Source organism: Ctenocephalides felis, unplaced genomic scaffold, assembly GCF_003426905.1.
Source record: "Ctenocephalides felis isolate EL2017-DRISC unplaced genomic scaffold, ASM342690v1 CF-g0.4_SCAFFOLD_03572, whole genome shotgun sequence".
Taxonomy (NCBI): domain Eukaryota; kingdom Metazoa; phylum Arthropoda; class Insecta; order Siphonaptera; family Pulicidae; genus Ctenocephalides; species Ctenocephalides felis.
Window position 1 is genome coordinate 13,367,574 of NW_020539726.1, and position 17,278 is coordinate 13,384,851.

Consider the following 17,278-nt stretch of genomic DNA (forward strand, 5'->3'; position numbering starts at 1 on the left):
GTCTACGTCTAGTCTGTCTGAAATGGTCATGAAAACTGGATTATGGTCGGAGTTAAAAAGTGCTCTTGTTATGGGTTCGGATGTTACGTGTAGATTTTTTGTCAATGCCAAATCGATCGTACTGTGATGGTGCGTCTGTACGATGGCGTATCTGGTCGGCGTGTCAGGATAGTGTAGTTGTGCGTCTGTGGTGTTGTGTTCGGTCAGGTATTTGTAAAGTCTGTTTTCGTTCGCGTTGTTAAAGTGACAGTTCCAAGATGAAGATAACATTTTTTCAAAAAAAAAATTGTTTAAAAACTTAAAAAAAAAAAAAAAAAAAATCAAAAAAAGTAATTTTTTGTCCAATTTAAAATTTCTAAAAAATCTTATTTTTTCGAAGTAAAATTTTTTCAAAAATGTTAATCGTTTTTAAAAAAATAATAATTTTTGGCACGGGAAGTTCCAGCAATTTGCCTTAAGGCACGATGCCTTAATTGCCTTAAGACAGAATTCCACTTACAGCTAGTTATATTATAATTTAAATATTTATTGTTAATATAACTTACTACTCAAGCCAGCCGCAAAACCAGCGAAAAACACAACACATAATGCTTTGTGCCACATGCTTGGAAATTTAATGATAATATTGAATATTATCAAATATTTATTCGATTTCAAATTTTTTAATTTATAGTCCAGAGATATTAAATAATTGAGTGGATAGATTAATTAATTATTTTTTCTACATTATTTTTATTGTATGACAATAATTTTCCGGGAAAATTCGAATGTGAAGAGGCACTTCATGAATAATCATTGTTAACGTATCAAAATGAGATAAAAATCGTCATTTACTTGATGATTTAGTGTTCAGTTGTTTCATCTTACAACTTTATGATGAAGGTAAATTCAAAAAATTATACCTTGTTCAGTTTTAGCTATAATATTCGCTAAATATTTTTTTCGTACAAATAAATATCTCTTTATAGAAGTCCTCTAAACGCCAAATATAACATTATTACACACACTAATAGAAACTATGTATTTAAATAATTATAAGAAAAATCACACTTTTTATGTTTTTTTTATGGACCTTTTTATCCGCTGAACTTCAAGCAGCGTTCTTACCAGCTTTTTTTTCGAATATTCATTTGTCTCCATAAACGAAATTAGAAATATTTTTCAACAATACCTCGACGTGGAAAACCCGATTTGCGCTCAAAAATATTTAATATCTATCGATGGCACAGAGTCTCCAACAAATTGTAAAAATAATTTTGTAGCAGAGAAAAAAAGGAAAAAAAAAGTTACAAAAGTTAAGTTAAAAATAAATACATCATAAAAAAATTTTGAATAATTTTTATTAGTAATATTTTAACACTCGTGATGCACACTTTAACTATTATGCATATTTATATAAAAATAAGTTACAAATTATATATTCATAATAGCATTAAAAATATTTATAAAATTTGAAAACAATAATGTAATTAAATCCATACCTACTTTAAATATGACATGATTGGTTTGTCATTGTAATTAGCATTAAAACTTGAACCTTCATTAGAGAAATGAAGTAATTGCTGATTAATAAATTCTATAATATTCGTTTACACAGTGGATTATGTTAATCAACGCCTAAAGAAATATTGTTTGCACAATTTCACTCATCATGTAATTGTGTTTGAAGAACTTCATGTAATAAAATTAACATACATTCATTGCCTGCTTTTTTTTACTTTTTTGCTGATGATACAATCTCATTCTTTGAGCAGCAGTAATATCTATCTTGACTATAAAAATATTTTCCATTTGAATAACTTCAAAGATTTATAGAAACTTCGAATAATATAGAAATTATTTCAATGAACGCACGTTTCGTACACGGCACAAATGTTTCATTTGTTTTATTATTTTTATTATAATTATTTACGGAGGACAGTGTAAAATATTCTTCTGATTCAGGCATTTTTTATTAAATCAAGATTTGTACTACGATGAAACCTCAAAACTAATGACATTCAAATTTCCTTTCTTGTATCCTTACTCATACAACGTTGATGCCGGTACGCTTACAACGACAGATCTCTGTTCACGCAACACGACGACTAGTCACAATCGACGCGTATACAAATGATTTCATCGAGAGCGAATGACATACTGCTCGGGCGTCGGGCGTAACGCTATTTCCGTTGCATTTGTACAGCTTTACTCTCTAGTCGCGCCTAAAGAAGTTTTACTTCAAAATACGTTTCTTTTAAATCGATTCAAGTTGAAAATCTTTGTAAATATTTAAAGGTTGCCATTGTTAAAAAATGGCAAAAAACAGTTTTTTTAAATTATTACAAAATTGACTTCAATATGAGTAAAATAAAAAAAATACTTATTCGATCAGTACAACTGGAGATAATTAATTTAATGCGGTGAGGATGTTCATAGAAATTGAGCAAATCATTAAAAAATTAGTAAAATTTTTTTTCCTGCAAAATCTTGAAATACGTGACAGTTATTTTTTTACCACCTGGAAAAAAATTCAGACAATTCTAAAATGTGACATTTTATTTTTTCGCAATTTGTAAAAGAATGACCCATTATTGTTTTAAATTAATTTAATTTAGTTTCTACATCTGTGTTACTGTTTTAAATCAAGACAAATGTAATAAGTTGATGGCGTTTTAAGATTTCTATTTTTTGCTTTTGATACCACTTAATAACGATAAGATAAATGCATACCATTCTAGTCTATTTTAAGAACAAATGCATTATTTTTTAATAGATAAAATGTTCAATATATGGGTTATATTATATATTAATATGAAAAATAGTTTATTCAGAAATTATTTTATTCCCAAAAATAAAACAATTTTATTGAAAGTTCATTCAATTTGTCTACATTTTTTAACAAGTATTATTTGATTCCTGCTACGGTTTCAATAAACCTTTTCACGTCAGGATGTGAAACTTTTGCATAAACGCCTGGTTTTCCTGCTAAAGCACAGCCTTCGCCCCAAGATACAATTCCGACCTGAACCCTATTTTCATCCACTACAGGCCCACCGCTATCTCCTTGACATGAGTCCTTTCCGCCTTCAGGAAAACCAGCACAAAACATGCTAAAATATACAAATTTTACATCAACGGAAATCTGACGTTAAATACATATTAATGATATCTTAAATATAACTTTTTTTTCGCTTCGCGGATGGGTTAGCGGTGGCGTAACCGATTTGGACGGGGGCTAGCAGTAGTGCCAACTATTCCCGGGTTTACTAGTTCGATTCCCGCCACCGCCAAAGTCTGACATCAGACAGCTTTGATGCCAAATTTATACCTGCCAATGAGATTATAGATCTCAATACAACTTCAATTAAAAATCGCCTTTCGTGAGCATAGCTGCAACATTCAATTCCTTGCTTGATACCATATTTTTACTTGAAATCATGGATTTCAAATATGGTCTCAAGTGAAAATGGCCTTTTGTGGGCATAGCTGTGGCGACAAGATGCCACTTGGCAGTAAAGAGATACTGATATTGTATCAGTACTTTTGGAATAAAAAGGAAGTCAAATTGTATTCCTATACATTGTACAGAAAAATATAAGGACTCTGACTTTGTGCATCCATGATTGAGTGCACTTCAACTCAAGACTCGGACCTGCCGTTGGAAGAAATATTTATTAAGAACAACAGTAAAAATATGCAAAAAAGTGAAAATATATGTAGTGTGTAAGAGGAATAAAATAAGAAGTAATGAAGTTGACAGAAATGGTATTTAAAAAAATCCCATATAACTATTACACATAAGAGCTAATAGATGAACACCACACTTATGAGAATGGTAAACCTCTAATGCAATATTAAGTCTTTAACAAGCAGTTTATAGGACATTTAAAGTTAAGTAGTACTGGTTGTAGTTGAAACAATAAATAAAAAAAAACTTGTGTTGGTAGGTGGTGGCCGACAGTGTATCGGTTGCTTGAATGATTGTATTTGTTGGAGCAAAGTTTTCATGGAATTACCTGCTTAGGTTTTAATGAATTTTAAAAAACTATGGCACGAGCATTCGTATTCCTTTAATTTATTGAAGAAACAATGAATCTTAAAAATATAAGGATTTTCCTTATCACACTCTACCAATTTATGCAGACGTATGTTTAAAATGCTGTAGAACATGTGAACAGTCTGCATTGAGCAACTTAGCATAAATTGGCAAACACTTTTTAACAAAACACCTACACAGATATATATATATATATATATATATATATATATATACTAGCAAACCCGACGAACTCCGTTTCGCCACCAGATGGTTTCATGAGAAAGATGAAGAAATTTTTTGTTTGTTTTATATTTGAAAAGGAAAAATTTGATTTTATTATACAACAGTAATGAATTTATTTCGATTACAAAAATGAAGTGTTTTTAGTTGAACTTCTCTAAGTAAATGAAAGTGAATCCGCAAATTATCCGTTTCATTGAAGTGCCCTTTGGTAAACCACAATTTTTGTTTTTTGGTCTGACCTTAACACAAACAAAGCGGATGGTTTTCCAACTCGTGAATAGGCAACGTATAACTGCCCATGTGAAAAACAATGAGTTTCTAAATTATCTATCTGAAATTTATCCCGCAAACACTAAGCGATTGGCCTTGCGACTTGTTATTGCAAACGCAAGGCGAACTGGAAATTGCAATCGTTTGAAGTCAAACGGAAGACCAGTCGGAATCATTGGTATGTCACCAAATCGCCAACAATTTTTGATTGAATGGTGAAATTCAGTGCGCGTACATCATTATTCTTTGCGGCAAGAATTGCTCGTTGACTTAACCAAGCATAATTCTGATAATTCTCACTAACGTCATTACTCGAATTTTTAATTACGGTGCGTGAAGTTCCAGCAGCTTGCATTAAGGCACGATGCCATGCACAACTAATTTTTTTAGCTATAAACCTTGCGGAGCCCGAGAGCTTTCCAACGAATGCAAAATTGTCGAAATCGGTTCGTGCGTTATGGAGTTATTTCGTCAGGAAGAAAAACCCGACTTATTTTTATATATATAGAAGATATATATATATATATATATATATATATATATATAATTTTCAATTGATGAGTTCTCAACTTGTTATCAATTTCAACATAACAAGATCCAAATTGTCAAAAAATTGATACTTTATAATATTGTTAAAAACATTTTTGTTGTTCAAAATATAACAAATAAGATATTTGTATATTAATACCTATCTGAAATGTTGTCTTTCAAACTTCCAGGAATGGTATAATTTTTGTTGCATTCTTCATTTGACACGATTGGAACCTTAACAGCTTTTAGCTGCGTTGATCCCGGGCCGCCAATCTAAATGTTCAATTAATAATATATGAAATTATATCTAAAAATGTAATAACTATGCTTGATTATATGAATAGCTTCAATATATTCTTAACAAAAAGTTTTGTTCATGTATATTTTAACAACGTTCGACCTTCTTATATATATAGTTTTAACCCTTCCACTACGACATCCACAAGACAACCTGATTGCGCGGTTGTCGCTTATGAACGATATCCAGTGAATTGAAAATTCCTATTGTAATTTTTCATTCCTTTGAAGTGTAATTTTTTATTTTAGATACATTTTATTGATAATGATGAAACAATTTTGAATTATTGTTTTGTGTCAGGCCCGTTCAGTAGCGTAACTTGGCGGCTCGCTGGTTTGTGCAGCAGTGTCTCTCGCTTGCAGAAGACTCTGCCGTAGCAAAAGGGTTAAGAAAACTTTTGATTCAAATGTTGAATATATAAAATAATGAATTCAGTTAGCGTTAGTGATTCATAATTTTTTAAAATTCAAATGATTGATTTTTAATAATTAATCAACCTACCATAGTAGCCCCCCATCCTGTGACACTGACGAGTGCGCCTTCTGGAACTTCTTTCCCTGTTTCTGCTAATGTTACAGGAACAACAGTGCAGGCAGTGTATGCAATTGGTTTTGCAATGCGTAATAAAGCGACATCAAAATCGTATTTGGTTCGATCACTATATCTTGGATGTTTTTTAATTTCTATAATGTCGTATAAACGCCCACCTTTGTTATGCACATTGCTTCCAACTCTGACTTTTAAACCTTCGATATTGTTTTCATATCTGAAAAATTCGAACTTTGGTATTAACGTTTAACGTTATTACTTCTTTGAAACGTATACGTTTTAATACGTTATTATTTCACTAAAAGACTTATTTTATAGTATCATTCAAAATGCTAGTTACAACTAATTTAAGTTGAGTAAGTAGCATTTTGCCTTTAGACAAGTTGCATGAACTTTCCGATACATGTAAATAAACGACTTAATCAACAAGAATTAGTTTTTTAGATAAAATGTTACCCGGTTTATTTCGAAGATAAAGTTTTTGCTTTCATTGATCAATTGTCAATTGATATATTTGAAACATACTTTTATAATACAGTAATTTTACAAATTAAATTAACAGATTTTAAAAAAATATTTCGGGTTTTAAAAATGTATTTTATTTAAGTGTGGACGTAAACTGTAATCAGTAATTATCGACGAAACACTGAACATATATAGATGTTCAGCATAATTAACTTCCGTTGGGTAAGTTATAGTAATAGGCCAGAAAATTGAAAATGGATATTTTTGCATTACTCCACGTTTTGAAGGTTTCTAAATATTTTGCCATACTTTTTGTGTGTCCGCATTTATTCGTTCACGTTTTTCTATTGATAGGGAGATGTGCTGATTAGTTTTTGGTAAAGGCAGGTCCAGCCGTTACGGGAATAAAGAGCAAAGAGTGCAGAAAATAAGTATCAAGTTTTTGAGAAAACGGAGCATCCAATTTGAATGACGTAAAAAACATTCAATTCGTAATGATTGGGAGAGGTGGTGATTAGTTTTAGGCAAATGCAGGTCCAGCCAAAGATTCGAAGATACAGAGCTAAATATACAGAAAATAGCAGTTTCTGAGAGAAATAAGCATCCGATTTGAATGATTCAAAAAACTTTCTGCTTGTGTTGACGAAACAATTGCTTTTGGAAAAAAAATTGCATTTCCATTTTTTTTCCAAGATTTTTTTTGAATATCAAAAATAAATCAGATTTCAATTTTAATTCTAGTTAAAGTTCTAAAGCTTACTTTGAAAACATTTAATATTTCTCGAACATTTCGTTACGGTACGGGAAGTTCCAGCAATTTGCCTTAAGGCACAATGCCATACACCTAATAGAATCGCTCAAGCACGCGGCGAAATTTTAAACTTTGATCTTTTATAATTCAAACCTAGCCAAACTCATCGTCAAGCTAATAATATTATGTTATTTCAGACTATGAAATCTATCGTTATACAACGTTTTATTAGAACCGACAATTTTTTTTCAACATTTAATTAGGAAGAAATGGCTCGGCCAATCTCTACCAAAAACTAATCATCATGATTCACAATCGTGAAACGATCGTCTTGCGAACTGACCAACAACAGTCCACATCGAAATACATAAAATGGCTAATGAATTTATGAAATCGGTTTAGCCGTTTTCCACAAAACAACGATAAAAGCTGAAAAATCGGCACACAAACACACACATACTTCTTCCAACTTTAATCTCATTTGCTTCAGAATGACTTGAAACGATTCTTGAAACAAACTTATCGAAAAGTTAAATATTACAATTTTAGAAGCACTTTCATTGTCACTTACGTTTTATTAAGAAGACAAATAATCGATATTGTATATTTTTCAAATATAGACTATTATTATTATCAACTATGCACTATAGTACAAGTATTACGTAGGGGAGACTGGGTACGGTTGTGCCACTATTTTTTGGGCAGCAATAATTTTGTTAATTTACTAGTTAGCTGGGAGAAAAGTAAATTAAATAGTAATAAAAACATTTGTTTACGTGGAAATACTGAAATACTGTCCTTTAGTGATAAAATCAAATCATACTAGAAAAGGACGAGTGTTACAATATTGTAAGAGTCAACTTGTAAGTACTTTAAAAGACGGTCAAAATATTTGTATATATATATATATATATATATATATATATATATATATATATATATATATATATTCAAATTCTATACTACTTGGTTACGCAATGCGCAGCAGTTAGAATCCATTCTTTGCCAATGATGGATCCTCCACAGAAATGGCCATTCTTATTGTGAAACGAAACTTGCCATCCACAAGTTGAAATATCTACATCTTCACCTCCCACTATTCGATGATCTAGGTCTGAAATTAATTTATTTTAAATTACACAACTAATCAATTACACAAAATCATAATAATTATTATTATTATCACCAGATTTATATTTATTATTGTACATACCATGCCCAGCAACAGCTACTGCAGCAAAAGCTGCAAATATTAATGACAGCAACATTCTGCAGAGTGTCAAATTACTAATTGATTAACTAATTGATTTGTGATGCTATTACCTACTCAAATCTTATATTTAATATTTTTATTAGGGGATTGCCAACCTTTTGATCAAGCTATTATGGTATGATATTTTCTGCATAATTGTGATAATTTTGAATGTGCTTTTTCATATACTTATGTTAATGTGTAATTCAAAAACTGCAATACCTTAGTACATACTTTAATTATTGTCAGAAAATGCAATTTACCAGTTTTGAGACTAATGTTTCTTAGAAATGGATTCAGGAGCATCACGCTCATGATGCTATACTATTGATGTTTTATATACCTATTAATTATCTCGATTGAAAAGCTTTGATGTATATAATATGGGAAAAAATAGCGCTTACTATTGAATATATATAAATAACCAGCAATACTCCAATGCATTCAACACTTTCGACTTGTATAAAAATTTTAATTGATATGATCACAAAAATTTATCTCGAATATTTACTTTTATTGAGCTTTTCCGTAGCTTCTTCATCAGAGATTTGGTCTTCTAACCCAGATTCCAGGTTCTATTTCTGACAGTATTGAACATCATTATTAACTTCCCGAAGGAAAAGTTTGTTTTCATCAAAAAATTCGATTCGCTAATTTTGTTTTCTCGACGTTTCAAGCAATTCTGAATTGAATAAGACCAAAGTTAGAAAAAGTATAAGTGCGTTTGTGTATGTGTGTGTGAACAGGTTTTTTGTCGTAAATCGACGTTTACTCAAAAACGGTTGGACCGATGTAAAAGCCATTCGATGTATCTCGTTGAGGACTAGGGGTTTTTCAGTTTTGTGCAGATAATAATAGCAGAAAAGTGAAAAATTTGTCGTCCACGTTTTAGCCCGCAATTCTGAATCAAATCAAAAAATCGTTCGAAAGATATTGGTTGGGAAAGTACAACCTACAAGTCGTTTAGTATTAAAAATTTGTCAGTTTGCAAAAATTAGTATCATTTTTTTGGCGTGTGTCAAAATTAGAACTTTCATCAACATCATGCAACTTGCCTTAAGGCTAAATGTCACATTCAACTAGTTGGAATTATTTGTATTAATCACATAATTAGGCAATCACTGCGTTAGTTTTCTGATAATACTAGGTTCAGGAATTCTACGACTACACATAATTCTAAATGCTCCAGGTTATTATATACATAAATACTGAAAATACAATAATTCTAAAAATAAATTTTGTGCATTAAAAATGATTTATATATTATTCAGAAACACCTATATGTTTATTGGCGATTACTCTAATAAGATTAATAACTCCACTTATGAAAAGCTGTACAAAAATTCAATTTTTATTCAAACTTGACGATATGCTTGAAAATTGAAAATGAAAATTTTTGCATATCTTCACGTTTTGAATGTTTTTGAACATTTTGACATACCTCAGAAAAAATGAATGTGTGTGAGTCTTTTGTATGTCCGCATTTTTTCGTCCATATTTTCGGGCGCACGGATCAATCAATTTGAATGGTTCAAAAAACATTCGATTTTTATTAATAAAGAGTTGTGCTGATTAGTTTTTGGCAAAGGCAGGTTCACTCGTTACGAAGATACAGAGCAAAGAGTGCAGAAAATACAAATCGAGATTTTTAGAGAACGGAGTATCTGATTTGAATGATCTAAAAAACATTCAATTTGTAACGATTGGAAGAAGAGGTGATTAGTTTTTGGCAAATGTAGGTCCAGTCGTTTGGAAAATACAGAGCTAAATGTATAAAAAAATGGCAGTTTTTGAGAGAACTAAGTGTCCGAATGATTTAAGGAACTTTCTGCTTGTTTTAGTAAAATAACTGCTTCTAGAAAAAAAACTTTTCTAATTTTTTTTTCCAATTTTGTTTTGTATATTGAAAATAATTCAGATTTTAATTTTAATTATGACTAAAGTTCTAAAGCTCACTTATATACTTTAAATAAATAATTTCAACTTTGCAAATTAGTTTATATAATTCTTATAAATATTAGACAATGTTACGGTATTTATAATAATCTATTTCAAAAAGATATCAAATTTGCTTTTTTTACTTTTAATGCTTTTTACTTTTAATGATGTATCACTGTAGTGAACTGTATCATTGAATGCAGTTCCTATATTTTTAACTTCCGTGGGGTTACATTGATTAAAAATCTAAAATGAATTTTTTTGCATATCTTCACGTTTCAACCTTCTCGAATATTTTGGCGTTCCTTAGAAAAAATAATGTGTGTATGAAAAAATAATGCGCGGATACAATTTTTGGACCACACTTTCGAGAGAACGGATCAACCAATTTGAATAATTCAACAAGAATTTGATTGTTAGTGATGGAAAGATGTGCTGATTAGTTTTTGGCAAAGAAAGGTCCAGCCGTTTGGAAGATACGAGGCAAAAAATGCAAAAATAGAAATTTTGAGAGAATGAAGCGTTCAATTTTAATGCATAAAAAACATGTTATTTGTAAATTATTACTTGTTCTTTCGCATAACTTCAGAGATATTACACCCTAGTTAAACAGAATTATATATTGGTTTCTGTTTATATACCTAAAAATGAACGTATAAAATTAGATTTATATAATCTTTTGAAAATATCAGTTCTTCAATCTTTATTATTTAATTTATCACAATTCATATCATAACATTAAAGAGTATCTTAAATCACATTATATTGAAAATGAAATCCACTTAAACATTAGCATATTTTTCAATAAATTTTCTGATTTCGGGGTGTGACACTTTAGCATAAATTCCTGGTTTTCCTGGTCTGGCACATCCTTGACCCCAAGAAACCACTCCTACTTGCTTTCTATTTTCATCTACCAGTGGACCGCCACTGTCGCCTTGGCAGGAATCTTTACCTCCTTCAGGAAGACCAGCACATAACATGCTTAACCAAATAAAATTTTATGTTAAAATTCTCGCTTTATATCTATTTTGATGTATTAACTTTAAGAAGATACCTACCTGTCTGTAATTTTGTCTTTACCTCCAGAAGGTGGATATCCCTTAGCACAATCTTTGGGAGAGATAGCTGGAACTTTCACACCTTGTAGTTGCAAAGTTCCGCCACCACCTTCCTGTATTTAATACTATTTATATATTCATAATTATATAATTTTTTTTATTAAATTAATGCTTTATTCCATGAAATTAATGAACAGCGAAAAAAGATTTTCGAAAGGTTTCAATATAAGATATGCATTGAAAATACATATCTGGCGTTTGCTAATTGAAGATACTTTCCAAACATATACATAAAAGACGAAATACATAAAATTGAAGTAATACTTGTTCTGATGATACGTGTTTTTCGATTCTGGTACTTCGTAGTAAAATGTTTCTGTCTGCCTTCAAATTCATTTCAGTATATCTAAGTTAATAAGTTCAATATATTTAAGTGTATTGTATTACAATTTAATCGCATCAATCTCAATTTCAATTTTATTCCTTTCAACTTGCTGACAGTTATATACAACAACTCGGTTATCGAAACTTATCAGATTTCTTAAATGTGTAGGTACTAAAGGTTTTATGAAAATAAAATGAACTGCATTTCAAAATTATTATGGCACATAAGACTTCAATCAATAGTTTTTGTAAACGTATAATAATAGCCCGGCCAATTTAAACCTATAATCAGGGTCAAAGTTACAATAATTTGTAATGGGCTGTAACTTGGTAAAATTATTTAAAATACAACTACAAAAAAAATCACAAGAGTCCTCATCGATCCAATGCGAGCTAAAAATGTCAGAAGGACATGCGAGTTTAAAAAGAAGGGGCAGATGAATGAGGACTAGCGTTTCTAAGTTTTGCGCGACGATCGGCCGAGCATTTTCTTAGTAAATCGCAAAAAAGTGAAGAATTTTTTGTCCACGTTTTAGCCCGCAATTCTGAATCGATTTTGAAAATTCAAAAACTGTTCGAAACATATTGGTTGGGAATCGACCTGATTAGTTTTTGGTAAAGATCGGCCGGGCCGTTTTCTTGTAATAAGGTGTTAAAAAAAATTTTTTCGACGATTTTCATGATTTTTTTTTGACGGTAGATACCATAGTCTTATAGATCATACTAGAATATTACGGTTCTACGACAAGTCATTTAATTTTAAAAAATCGTCAAAGTTTGCAAAAATTAGTGTCGTTTTTTTGGCGTTTGTCAAAATTATAACTTTCATCGACGTTTGCTCAAAAACGCCTGAACCGATTTCAAAAATTTAAAACCAATCGATGTATTTTGATGTGGATTATTTTTTCTTAATTTTGTGCAGCGATCGGCCGAACCATTTTTTCGTAATTTGGAAAAAAGTGTTAAACTTTTCGTCCACATTTAAGCCCATACTACCGAATCAATTTTCAAAAATAAAAAACTGTTCGAAAGATATTATTTGGGAATGATACTGATTTAGTTGAAAATATATCGAACCGTTTTATTGTAATTAACAGTTGTAAAAAAAATGTAAGCCGATTTTCATAGAAGTTTTTTTTGGCGTTATATATCCTGGTTTTATAAAACTTACTGAAATATTACGGTATTACGACAAGTAGTTTAATTTTAAAAATTTATCAAAGTTTGAGCAAATAAGTTATTTTCTTACTCGGAACACTTTTAATCACTCATAAATTAATTTATTTTTATTGATCAATTATTTACACATATCGGGAAGTTTATGTAACTTGCCTCAAGACTAAATACCAATACCAACTAGTTTTGCAAGTGTTCCGAAACAAACAAAATCACAACAGACCCGTAAAATAGGCCTACAGGGAAAACCCCGCAAAAAAACGAGCTAAGCAGACTACCTCGTAGGTGGCGTTTAAACGTACATTTCAAAGTGTATATATCTTTAAAACGGTGGCTCTGAGCAAAAAAAGTATTAATCCATTTTTTGAAGATAATTTTATGCTCTACAATATTGTCTCAGGTAATTTCGCGATAAAACTGACCATTTAGCAAAAAATTGCTAAAGGGTCGTTTTTTTTACTTTTGACCTTTTGCCATTTTCTTTAGCTCGCATCGGATCGATGAGGACTTTTGAGATTTCTTTTATAATTGTATTTTAAACAATGTTGCCAAGTTACAGCTTATAACGAATTATTGTAACCTTAATGCGTAAATTGAATTGATAAAATAACGTAAGATAAAATCTATTAAATAAAGCCAAGCAAAAATTCTTTTTGCAAAATAAAATATTATTGTTTATTGAACCAAGGGAATGCAATATCGATAAAAATTTTCGATACCTATATGTCGGTATTTTCGCTTTCAAAACCGGTGATACTGGTATCAATTTTATCTAAAAAATGTTTTTTTTTTTTCTCTTTATTGAAGTACAATCTGTCTTTACAAAAAGGAAGACATTTAGTAATTTTGATGATATATGAAATATTAAATATTAGATTTAAAACCCAGTAAGCCTTTTCAATTTTGATATTGTGATTATATAGAGTATCTAAAAAATGTGAACAAAATTACGTTATTTGAACAAACTTAAAAAATAAACTTGTTTTGCTGATGCCACTTGAAAAAACTGTCTCTTTTTTACATAAGAAAAAGTAAATATTTTTGACACTTGTTTATACGACTTGAAAGAACATTTGTTTAAAGTGATTATGAGGTTTGAAGTTTAGATGGTTCTTAAAATTCAAGTATGATATGTATTAACTAGCGCTTATGTTTCAATGCCAGAATACCAATATTTCAAGGTAATTATTTGTTATAAAACCGCCAAAAATTTGGGCGGTATACAGTATATCGTTTTTTGTTATACCGGTATAATGGTATAGAATTCTCTAATTGAGACTTGAATTGCTTTGTTAATTATTTTTATCCGTTACTATATTTAAGCACCCACATTAACCTAAATTTTCTGGATAATTAATCACAACATTTCTCATAATACCTTAGTTGCACCCCATCCAGTGACACTAAGTATTGCTCCAGGTTTAACTTCAGTTCCACTTTCGGCTAAATCTACTGATACTACTGTACAAACCGTATATGAGACTGGTTTTTCAAGTTCTAGTACAGCAACGTCAAAATCATAATCCGCCCTCTTATTGTACGAGGGATGCATGTGGAAATCTATTACTTTATGAACTCGACCACCTTTGTTACGTATACTGCTTCCTATACGTACGGTTATGTCTTTGAGCGGCTTTTTCAACCTAGAAATAATTATTGATAGTAGCATATATGCAAAAATTCCATTGAAATTGAAAATTCAAATTTTAAAGTTAATTTAGTTTTTATCAAATTTGTAATTAATTCTCTAAAAGTTTTAAAAATTAGAATTTAATTACTTATTATCATTTGAGAATTTGATTTTTTCGTTTTTAAATGAGGTTCTAAACATATGTAAAATATTTTAAACCCCAATATTTATGTTGCCATATTTAAATTATAAAACATAGGTTTATATTAGTGATGTGCCAAGTCGAATCAAGTGATTCGAATCATTCGAATCAAGCCTTTAACGACTTGATTCGAATCAGATTTTACTTGATTCGAATCAACTCGTATCAAGCCGCGAAATATTTACTGTGATAAAACATGTGTGAACACAAATTTTCATAAATATAAAAAAAATGTTTTAATTTAATTCAATATTATAATAATAATAATAATAAATATAAAAATAATATAATAAATATAAAAAATAAATCTTGAATTAAATCATGCGAGTCACCCGCCTTTAATACGCTTAAATGTATCACCCGACTCCAATTTATATGACTTTAACCGCATTCAAGTCGATATGAATTCATCCGAGTTCCTATGACTCAAACCGACTTATCCCGACTTCAAGTCGTTATGAATTGATTCGAGTTCCTATGACTCAAACCGACTTATCCCGACTTCAAGTCGTTATGAATTGATTCGAGTTCCTATGACTCAAACCGACTTATCCCGACTTCAAGTCGGTATGAATTTATCCGAGTTCATATGACTCAAACTGAATCATACCGACTTGAGTTCGAAACATGTGTCCGTGTTTAGCGTATCGACTTATGGAGATGCAGTGCGTATGGGTCTTGAGTGTTTGTTTATTTTTGACTAAGCGCTGAGAGCAATTTGTTCATGAAATATCAAAAACTCATTTAGATAATAAATAAGCGATTTAGATTTTAATTATTATCAAAATAAACTACACAACGAGTTTTATACACATACAAAATTATTATATTTTAATTATGCAAGTAATGGCAAATTCACACAAATGAAATAATATCAATCTTACAGTAGTGGATTGAATTTTAAGTCGTTCGTAAGACGTTAGATTCAGCTCCCTGTTTAGATTAGATCTAAACAATCAATAATATACACATGCATTCGTTCAACGTAAGATTAAGAATATTGTTTTATACGCTTTAGTGATAGAGAAGTGTTTGGTTATATTTTACTGTAAATTCACTTGAAAGATTAGTTATATTTGTAGCTAGTTTATTATTATATATATAGTATAAATGTATTCATCTCTGCACTTTTTGGAATTAATTGCTTACTAAATTAATTATTTCACTTATAAAATTATTAAAATGATATTATTTCTTCTCTTAAATTATAATTGTTCATATATGAACTTGATTCGAATTGATTCGAATCATGATTCGAATCAGGTTTTTTTCTGATTCGAATCACTCGAATCAGGAAATTTTCGAGTCGGCACATCACTAGATGCCCATTATATACATCTCATTACAATGTAGTTTAATTAATCAGAAGTAATATTTAGTATATTAATCTGGGAATATATATGGAGGCTATGCACATCAAACATTACGTTATAAAGAACTTAAAAAAAGATTTATTTTCTCATAATACCTGTTTATTAACTTCCCGTAGGGTAAGTTATTGTAATCGTCCAAAAATCGAAATTAAATTTTTTTATATTTCTTCACGTTTTGAAGGTTTCTGAACATTTTGGAATAATACCTTAGAAAAAATGGATGTGTGTACGTGTGTGAGTGTGTATGTATGCATGGATACAATTTTTCGCCTACGTTTTCGGGCGCACGGATCAACCGATTTGAATGGTTCAAAAACAATCTATTCCTATTGGTAGAAAGATTGCTGGTTAGTTTTGGCAAAAGTCGGTTCAGCCGTTTCTGAGATACGGAGCAAAGAATGCAGAAAAATAGAAATGGAGTTTTTGAGAAATCCAAAATAACATTCATTTTGTAAAGATGGGTAAAAGTGGTAATTAAATTTTGTCTAAGACAGGTATAGCTTTTTTCGGAGATACAAAGCAAAATGTGCAAAAAATGGCTATTTTGAAAGAAATAAGCATCCGATTAGAATAATTCAAAAAACTTTCTGCTTGTGTTAACGAAACGATTGTTTTCGAGGAAAAAAGTAATTTCATTTTCTTTTTATTTTCAAAATTATTTTATTTTATTTTTATTATCGAGAGATTTGCCTCAAGACACAATGCCGTACACCACTAGTTATTTTTTGAAGCACTATTTGTCCCGGACTTGTTGTATTAAAAATTTTATTTTTGAATTTGTTCTAATTAGAGTTATATTTACAGAAACAAACACACATAGTTACACTAAATAATATTAATTACTCAATTTAATTTAAGGTTTAGTTTTTACTAAGCTTATATTTCGGATTTCGCAATAAAATTGGTTACCATTTGGTAAATTGTTAAAGTTAAAATATTTGACCATTTTTGAGGTATAACCCAGTTTTGAGCTAATTTCATGATTTTGATATTGAAATATTGCCGTTTTAATCAGACATAAGAGTAAGTTATAGTAATAACAAATAAATCGAAAAAGAAATTGTTTTTATACGTGTTTACGTTTTTTAGAGGTTTCTAAAAAAATTCAATTTTGGTGATAAAAATTGATGATAA

General features: G+C 30.1%; 2 protein-coding genes across 2 annotated transcripts; both read right to left on the reverse strand.

Moving 5' to 3' along the window:
• Nucleotides 1-2,827: 2,827 nt before the first annotated feature.
• LOC113387777 (trypsin 5G1-like) lies at nucleotides 2,828-8,396 on the reverse strand. The gene is made up of 5 exons (XM_026625154.1): nucleotides 8,342-8,396; nucleotides 8,095-8,242; nucleotides 5,865-6,129; nucleotides 5,223-5,338; nucleotides 2,828-3,092 (listed from the first exon to the last, which is right to left on the reverse strand). Exons 1-5 carry the CDS (start codon nucleotides 8,394-8,396, stop codon nucleotides 2,888-2,890), a joined length of 789 nt encoding a protein of 262 aa, XP_026480939.1. The 3' UTR covers nucleotides 2,828-2,887.
• Nucleotides 8,397-11,006: 2,610 nt separating this feature from the next.
• Nucleotides 11,007-14,577, reverse strand: LOC113387775 (vitellin-degrading protease-like). The gene is made up of 3 exons (XM_026625152.1): nucleotides 14,318-14,577; nucleotides 11,380-11,492; nucleotides 11,007-11,302 (listed from the first exon to the last, which is right to left on the reverse strand). The coding sequence occupies exons 1-3, from the start codon at nucleotides 14,489-14,491 to the stop codon at nucleotides 11,101-11,103; spliced, it is 489 nt and encodes a 162-aa protein (XP_026480937.1). The 5' UTR covers nucleotides 14,492-14,577; the 3' UTR covers nucleotides 11,007-11,100.
• Between the last annotated feature and the right edge of the window lie 2,701 nt (nucleotides 14,578-17,278).